General features: G+C 38.7%; 1 protein-coding gene across 3 annotated transcripts in view; it reads left to right on the forward strand.

The window, feature by feature from the left end:
• The window catches only part of LOC306882320 (ubiquitin carboxyl-terminal hydrolase 54-like), a gene marked incomplete at its 5' end in the record, with an annotated part of 33,046 nt that extends 30,522 nt beyond the window's left edge, over positions 1 to 2,524 (forward strand). For 2 of the 3 annotated variants that reach the window (XM_079436864.1, XM_079436865.1), the window contains one exon: positions 98 to 2,524. In XM_079436864.1, coding sequence (XP_079292990.1) covers positions 98 to 639 — 542 coding nt within the window. In that variant the 3' untranslated portion in view covers positions 640 to 2,524. The remainder of the gene's footprint in view (positions 1 to 97) is intronic. The other variant, XM_079436866.1, reaches the window with a different exon arrangement.
• Positions 2,525 to 9,301: the final 6,777 nt, after the last annotated feature.

Consider the following 9,301-nt stretch of genomic DNA (forward strand, 5'->3'; position numbering starts at 1 on the left):
TCAAGACTTTGTTTTATTATAATTAATCATGCAGCCCTACACAGGATGCATCACTGCTATAAACAACAATTCTAATCTTCTTCGCTCCTCTCTGCAGGAGATTGCCAAAAGGCCAACAAGTTTTTGGCTGTGCTTGACAGGGGTGAAACTTTCTCCCGTGAAAACTACCACAACGTCGCAATGAGCTACGGCACCCTTCCAAGGGCCCCCCGTAGGTCAGTTTCATCTGGGCCCCCTGTGCACCAAGCAAGGCTGGGACCCCGGAACTACCCAGACGCAGCCTACGCCACACTATCCCACCCTCATAGCACTACAGCATCAAATAGGACGACGGATGGCTTTTACAGACAGCCCCACCAACAATCTGCTTCAACAACCCCAATCCCGCATCACTCCAGCCATCATCACCCTCACCTAGAGCCACCGACCCAACCCCTCCGCCTCGATGTGCCCCCCGAGAGGGACTGGAGGGCTGCTAGGGACACTCATGTCTTCCCCAGGACAGAACCACGTGGTGGGACATCCCGTGGCCTTCCTGTTTATATCTGCGGGTTGTGCAAGCGGAACCCAGCTGAGGCCACTAGAAGCTACTGCCAGACCTGCAGAGCCCATATGAACCACTACAGGATGACCAGCTGAGTCATGCAGGAAACGCATCCTTCAACGCACTCATTCTTTGACTTGGAAGTAAATGTGAGAGCCCATGCCAATTCTGCGAAGCTCTTCACACAGCAAAAAGCAGGAAGGTCTTGTTAGCTGCTTTGGCTAAAGTGAAAGACGATGATGTTTGGCTCATATGTGAATGTGGAGTGGTCATTTTCCGAAAGCATATTTTAAACGCAGCTGCTGCATTTAAACGCTAAAAGGAGGACGTCCACTCCCTGTGCTTTTAAACATTTCCACTGCTAATTCAGTTCCACAGAGTTAAGTTCACTTTAATTGGCCACCATCTCAGCACAAAGCTGTGAAGAACAGAGCACTTTGCTGCGTGGGCCGCTGCATCTTAACTGATGCAAACACAAAACGCCAAGACTGACAAACTTTGCCTGCTGATATACAGTGTCTGCTCCGTATGTGCACAAGTACGCTTTAGTTTCCAATTAGCATTCCAAACTAACCTTACTTAGTCCTGTGATTGTAATTTAACTGTGTTAACTCAAGTTTAGTGCACTTCAGAAGTGTTAAGTTAGAAGCGTTTCTCTGTTGTAACTTCTCCCATTTTTATGGGAAAACAATGTTTATGTGTAACTACTTCATTTAGAGGGCTGTAACGTCAGTGTGTGCAAGTAATCAGAGGTACATCAGGTACCAACAGTCAACTTTCAACAACCTCATTGGCATTTGTGTTGATATTTTTGTGTACAGTATTGTTCTGCCTGATAGTAGCACCGACACCTGTTGTGATTTTTATTTTAAATATTTTGTAGTAGCAGCAGTTTAACATTTTGGTTTCTACAGTATATCTTCCATTTAACTGTTAAGTGCAAAACTTTTTCAGGCTGTTTTAAGACTTAAGAGATCGAAAACAGAAGGACAGAACATTCTGCAGTGCCTTGGTTTGTGAAAGGCAACGTAACTGGGTGCCAGTGTCCATTTTCTAAATTTTCAGTCAAATAATAATAATTATTATAATAGTGCTAAATTCAAGAATTGCCATTTTCAATTGAGATCATTTCAGTTTTTCCCCTACTGGTGAATGAATGCTTTTTATATTCTTTTTATTTAATTTCTTGAACGCTGTTGAGGAGGAACTTGTGGCTTGAGATGGTTAGTTAGTTTAAGTCTTAAACATTGAAAGTGCTGAGCGTGTCTGTCAGCTATCAGCTGAGTTTGATGGTGCAATGTGCCATCTCATGGAAATTAAAGTGTTACCTGCTCATCCTAGTGAACACAAGAGTAGTTTATATTGAAACCGGGCCAAATATTTTTTTCATACATTTTAGAGCATGTCAAATACCTCAACCAATCACATGTTCTCTTATTTTTATTTCACCAGAACAGTTTTGCATGTATTATGGTTTTGTAAATCAGGACCTAACGATGAATCGTGTGCCTCTGCGTTGAATTCCCACTGGGCGAATTATCTGAAGCTTTTTTTTGTTTGGCCAATATGCAGTGTAACACTGCCCTGGCGTAATTATTGACAGAACAGGGATCTGTGACTGATTTACCCTTCCTTCTTTTTTTCTGAGTTAAAAATACAAACAGATATGGCCAAAAAAGCAAGGCTGTATATATGTGTGTACAGATATTCAGTCTTTGACTTTAAGTACAGACGGATTCAGATTTGTTGTAAATGCTGTGCTAGAAATCAAACTTGTATTTTTGCAATAAAGTTATATTGAGCTCCAGTCTGGAGCAGAACGCTGTACCTTTGTTTCTGGCTGCCTTTTTTGATGTCTATCTGTCTGTCTGTCTGTCTCTATCTGTCTGTCTATTTTCGCGCTCTCTCTCTCTAGTTTGTTTATGGTTTGTACTGTGTCTTTTTGATTGCTCATTTTCAGCTAAATTTTAACTGTAAATGAATAAAAAAGAAAAAATTATGTATTTATTTAGTGTGTATTTTTGTTTGTTTGTTGAAAGGAATAATACCCCCCCCCCCCCCCCCCCCCCCCAGCAGTCTCTTCAATGATTTTTGAAGTAGTCATGAAAAAGTGGAAAATCTTTGCAAAACCTACCATGGTTTTGCTTAAATTAGCCCAAATCTCTGGCATGAAGATGTCAAATAGGGCAGGCATTTATGATAGCATCAGAGTAACAATAATGTTAGTATGATAGGGAAAACCGATGTCTGTGTGTTCATGTGCCAATATTAATATGCTAATTTAGACCTGAGAGGCCCTTCGGTGAGCATCTTGCACTGCTGTGCTTTTTGCTTTTTTATTGTCAGATATTTTTCCTGCTATCCATTAATAACAGGAATGTTTGTTAACCTTGATCTTCTCTAAAGATTTCACTTGTACTTCAAACATGAACAATCGCATTGAGATGACAGTTTTTTTTTTTTTTTTTTTGCATAACTTTATAACACTAATGGGGTTGTTTCAGTTTCTTAGCAACAAGAAAAATAAGTTGGTATGTTGATGGAATGATTGCCTTTGTGTTTAAGTTAAATTAATCATAAATGTATGTTTGCATAAAAGATGCATAAATATATAAAAAGCAAAAGAAAGACTTGAGTCAAAATAATTGGGCTCCTGAATAAAATTAAGCAGAAAAAATTGATGTATTCAAGAAGGTGATTAAAGATTAGTGTGTTGAGGTAAATAAAAATGAATAATTCAAATAATTAAAAGCAGGCCAGTCAATGACCTGCACATAAGGACACAACTCTCATTACTGTCTTGTTGCTCAAGGATTGTGCTAGTTATGTGTTAACCAATGTCACAGCAATGACAAAAGTCTGCAAAGTAACATTCATGAGGCCAGAGTGGCAACTGACAATTCAGTTTGCTGCGAATTGAATTGTGCTATCTGTGAGGAAAGGAGCAAAAGGTCTTTAGTTTCTTTCTTGCAGATTCACAAAGAACATCATGGGCCAAAGCAGCATCTGCAGATGAAGGCCAGGCTGTGCTTGAGAGAAACATTGGCTCTTCGTTGAAAAGGCATTTCATTCTCACAGTAGAGCTCTGGATGCAGGCTGTTTCACTTCAAGATGCATCACGAGGTACTGTTTAAGTCACGTTCACACCAAGAATGATAACTATATTAGCGTCCACACCAACAAGATAAAATGTATGTTTATATTTAGCAGCAGGCATATCACCCTGCAGCCCAAGACTGGTTGCCCACTGAAGCTAAACAGGGTTGAGCCTGGTCAGTACCTGGATGGGAGACCTCCTGGGAAACTAGGTTGCTGTTGGAAGAGGTGCTAGTGAGACCAGCAGGGGGTGCTCACCCTGCAGTCTGTGTGGGTCCTAACGCCCCAGTGTAGTGACGGGGACACTATACTGTAAAAAAAGCACCGTCCTTCGGATGAGATGTTAAACCAAGGTCCTGACTCTCTGTGGTCATTAAAAAATTAAAAATAATGTCCTTTGAAAAAGAGAAGGGGTGTAACTTTGAAATTTCCCCATTGGCCTCTGACCATCATGGCCTCCTAATCATCCCCATATACTGATTGGCTTCATCACTCTGTCTCCTCTCCACCAATAAGCTGGTGTGTGGTGGGCGTTCTGGCGCAATATGGCTGCCGTCGCATCATCCAGGTGGATGCTGCACATTGGTGGTGGTTGAGGAGGTTCCCCCCCTTCTATGTAAAGCGAGTGCCCAGAAAAGCGCTATATAAATGTAATTACAAATTACTAATTTTAAATAATCAATAATGTGGTCTGCCACTTTAAAAGGATTCTGTTTGGCTCTCAATGTTTTTAACATTCATTAGCTGAAAAAAAATAAAAAAAGTTTGAAAGTGATCGTTCATAATTAACGTCGTTGTGGTATGTGGCATTTTAAAATTTCGATTTTTAAAACGATGTCTTTGTCATTGTCGTTATGATTATCATCCTTGGTGTGAACAGGCCTGTAAAATGCTATTTTCAGACCAGTCTTTATCTTTATGATTCATAAGTTAATGTACCATTATAAAATGGATGAAACTTTCCAATCCTACCTGCTGTGGGAACATTATTTGTGCTCTTTATGTACTCTCTATAAGATACCTTGGTAAGAAAGTACCTGCTAAGAGCAAATGTTCTCAAAGTAATATTCAGGGTTCAGTACAATATTCTGCATTCTCTTAAAGCCTCAAGCTGATTTTCGTTTTGTGAGATGCTGTCAGTCAAATAGATGTAATTCACACTGTTCCAAACAAACACCAGCTGTGCTTCCTAATCACACTTACTTATAATATTGTTCTGAATGCTTGTTGTAAAGCTGCAGATATGAAGACGCATTGATCTGGAGCCATCGATCCACCAAACCAGCCAACCGTGGGTCAATATCTCTCAGCAATGATGTTTTGTCTATTCATCTGAAAATGTAGATGTAAGTGGGTCATTCTTAGGGCATATCTCACGCTGGAGGATCACCTGACACTGGTCTGATGTCTTTCTGATGCAAACCATGCGGTACTGGACACAGTTGCTGTAATCTCTCCTTTACTGTAGCATCACTAGAACTGCTGTCCAGCTAAACTCCAAAGACGTGCTAAAGAGCCTTGTTTTATCGTAATCTGTGAAAAAACCATGCAAATGGTTTGATCATCAGCAGGGAAGACCATGCAAATGGTCTGATCATCAGCAGGGGAGTTATGTGCTTTCTGAAATCTGAAGAGAATAAGGAGTTATGTTGGTTTTTAAATCACTGTACTTTGTTCTGCGTAATGGATTTTTGTTCTGAAAGCTCTCCATTTGGAATTACTTATAAAGATTTAATGAGCGTTAATCTAATCGGCATGGGAAGTCTTCATGCTGCCAATAAGATGCAAAGTATATGCTTGAATCTGCTGCCGTGACCATGAAAGTCACATTTTGTCGGTCTAGGAATTAGAAAAATGCTTCTTGAAAACTTTATTTTTGATCCACTCACTCTTAAAAATAAAAGTTCTTTATTGGAATCAGTGGTTATAGTAAAAAAAAGTTTGTCAAATGATTAAAACTTACAAACCCGATTCCAAAAAAGTTGGGACACTGTACAAATTACGAATAAAAAAAGGAATGCAATCATTTACAAATCTCATAAACTTATATTTTATTCACAATAGAATATAGATAACATATCAAATGTTGCAAGTGAGACATTTTGAAATGTCATGCCAAATATTGGCTCAATTTGGATTTCATGAGAGCTACACATTCCAAAAAAGTTGGGACAGGTAGCAATAAGAGGCCGGAAAAGTTAAATGTACATATAAGGAACAGCTGGAGGACCAATTTGCAACTTAAGTCAATTGGCAACATGATTGGGTATAAAAAGAGCCTCTCAGAGTGGCAGTGTCTCTCAGAAGTCAAGATGTCAAGAGGATCACCAATTCCCCCAATGCTGCGGCGAAAAATAGTGGCGCAATATCAGAAAGGAGTTTCTCAGAGAAAAATTGCAAAGAGTTTGAAGTTATCATCATCTACAGTGCATAATATCATCCAAAGATTCAGAGAATCTGGAACAATCTCTGTGCGTAAGGGTCAAGGCCGGAAAACCATACTGGATGCCCGTGATCTTCGGGCCCTTAGACGGCACTGCATCACATACAGGAATGCTACTGTAATGGAAATCACAACATGGGCTCAGGAATACTTCCAGAAAACATTGTCGGTGAACACAATCCACGGGCATGGGCAGCTTACACATCTGGAAAGGCACCATCAATGCTGAAAGGTATATCCAAGTTCTAGAACAACATATGCTCCCATCCAGACGTTGTCTCTTTCAGGGAAGACCTTGCATTTTCCAACATGACAATGCCAGACCACATACTGCATCAATTACAACATCATGGCTGCGTAGAAGGAGGACTATTGCTGTAAACACTGACTATTCACATTTAGCTCTCTCTCTATATATATATATATATATATATAGAATTATTTAACAATAGTATACACTGAATGACACACAGTGGCCTACAACTATTTTTTTAATGAAACTTTACATATGGTTGACCCTGTTTACCTCATTCTGTAGAGGTTAAACATATTTAAAGTGATGGATCACCCAAAAAATTAAAAAAAATTCATTATTTGCTCGCCATTCTAAAAATGACTTTCTATACACTATGGAACATAAAAGAATACATTTTGAGAAATGTCTGTTTTTTTTTTTTTGTCCATACTGCAGCATTTTTAAATATTCTTTTGTGTTCCATACAATCTGATTTGGGATGAACTATCCCTTTAATATTTACATATGTGTGATGTGTCTGCCAGTGGTGATTGTGTGTCTAAATATCTTTTGTTTGTGCACTAGGTCAAACACGTACACATAACACTTGGAATCCATTGAGTCCAATGGAGTCCATTGAGAAGCAACCATTATATCTTTCAAGGATTCCTTGAAAGACTGCATAGAATTGCTGCATGTGCAAAGGTGCTTGGAATCTTTTTATATGTGTGAAATGTAGGTCTATATATGATATATTTACATTTCATAATCATAAGTCATAAGTGCAAACTATGCTCTGCAGTATATCACATGAAAGTACTTTCCTGTATCCTTTCAAAGTTATTATGCAGCATAATTTAACATTACAATGCACATTTAGTAATTCCTCAGATATATTGATCCTGACATTATTTTGACTTGTGATAAGTGTTCTATTCTGTGATAGAAGTAGTCTTGCTCTAATCCTTGCCGTGTGAATTTTGGTTCTGTAAGCCTGCCTGTGTGTCATCAGATAAGTGGGATTATTGTGAATATGTGATGAGACTGTGAATGTGCTTCAGCTTCACTGCTGTGAGTGCTTGTCTGATCTGATGCTTTATTACAGTTATGACTTTACTGTTAACATACTACCATTGGATTGTTATTACTTTATGAATGCATTTTTGACGGCGCTTTATGCGTGCATATGGACTGTTAAAATATTTATAATTACTATTAAAGACCTCTGTTCGTGACTGTTTGGCCAAATTTAGCAACTTGGGTTTGTCAGTGAGAGAAATAGTTTTAGTTATCATTTGTATTGCATGTGTTTGTTTGTGATTAATTTACTGTGATTATTTATATCTTTAAGCCACATTTTGTTTGGTCTGAAGAGAAGCTGAACCACAAATGTCCATTGGGCTGATGAGAATCCATCAGTCCATGCAGACCTCAGGCCATTGCATTACATACTCCTGTGGCCTTGGCTTGGAGTGAGAAAAGATATTTATCATAGTTATAAAATATTTTTATGTGGGAAAAAAAGGAAGAGAATTAAACAATAATAAAATAATAAAAGTTTGTTTATTTGTATAGTGCTTTTTACGATACAAATCGTTGCAAAGCAGCTCTACATGAAATTAAGTTAATAAGTTAAGTAATAATATTTTGTAAATGATACAGAACTTAATAGGTAGCCAGTGCAGAGACTGTAAAATTGTGGTAATATGATCATATTTTCTTGACCTGGTAAGGACTCTAGCTGCTGAATTTTGGACTTGAAATCTGTAGCTTGTTTATTGAAGATGCAGGACAAAAGGAGAGGATACTGTGGGGAAAACAACCTGATCTCATGAAAGTGCGTATAAATAGTAGGCTACGCCAAATAAAAACGAAAACTCATGGCATTGATATGCAAAAATGGACACTGGTGTGCATATGCTACACGATGGGTATGATTAGGGTTGTGGGGTAGATGCGTATCATATGCACGCTAACAAATTTCGTATCATATGCACGTAAAAACTGTATTATATGCACGCCAAACACCTGCGTATCATACGCCAAAGTCCATTTTTGCGTATCAATACCACGAGTTTTCGTTTTTATTTGGCGTACTATTTATACGTCTTTTCATGAAACCGGGCTCTGGTTTTGTGAAGTGACGCAAGTGCTGACATTAATCTCCCATTAGCACAGATTCTGACCTCTTTCTTATTATGTCTATTCACAGGTCAGAATTAGATTAGGTTTATTTTAGTAGGCCTATATAAATATTGATTTAGAATGGCATACTTTTTGTTAAAGTTTGGAGTATAGTAAAATATTGCATTATAATGTATTTACTTGTATCTTTTTAAAAAGAGATGTTATCATCAGCACTTTGAGCTGTTGCCTAGTCTGATGTTCTGCATGCAAAGACAGGTTTAAGAACTACAGCTCAAAATGTGACTGTGACTGATTCTGGCCTGTCAGTAAGAATGATTCAATGGAAAGTGATTTGACCCCTGCAGGGTTTGTGTTGACCGATGTGGGGCTGTTGAACTGCCATTTACCTCCTTAAGTGCAGGTGTGTGTGAGAGAGACGAGCCTTCTGGGCATCTGTACTGAAATCAAGCTGAGCCAATTTTGCGTGCTCTGAACTGGAGATCACAATGTCTGTGATCTCCAGTTCTTACATTTACATTTAGTCATTTGGCAAACAAGCGACTTACAATTGGGGAATACAAAAAGCGATTAATCTTGAAGAGGCAATCAGACAGAGGAAGTGCTCGTAACACCAAGTCTCAGTCATTGTTCAAATAAGTACAAGCTTAAGCGGAGAGGGAAAGGTTTTTTTTTTTTTTTGAGTTTAGGATGAAGTCAGTACTGCCGAAAGAGATGAGTTTTCAGTTGTTGCTTGAAGATTGCCAGGGATCCAGCGTTCCGGATAGGGGTGGGAAGATTATTCCACCAGCCAGGAATCTCTTCAACAAATTGGACCACCTTTGTTTTAAATCTTCCT

This window comes from Barbus barbus, assembly GCF_936440315.1.
Source record: "Barbus barbus genome assembly, chromosome: 16".
Lineage (NCBI taxonomy): Eukaryota > Metazoa > Chordata > Actinopteri > Cypriniformes > Cyprinidae > Barbus > Barbus barbus.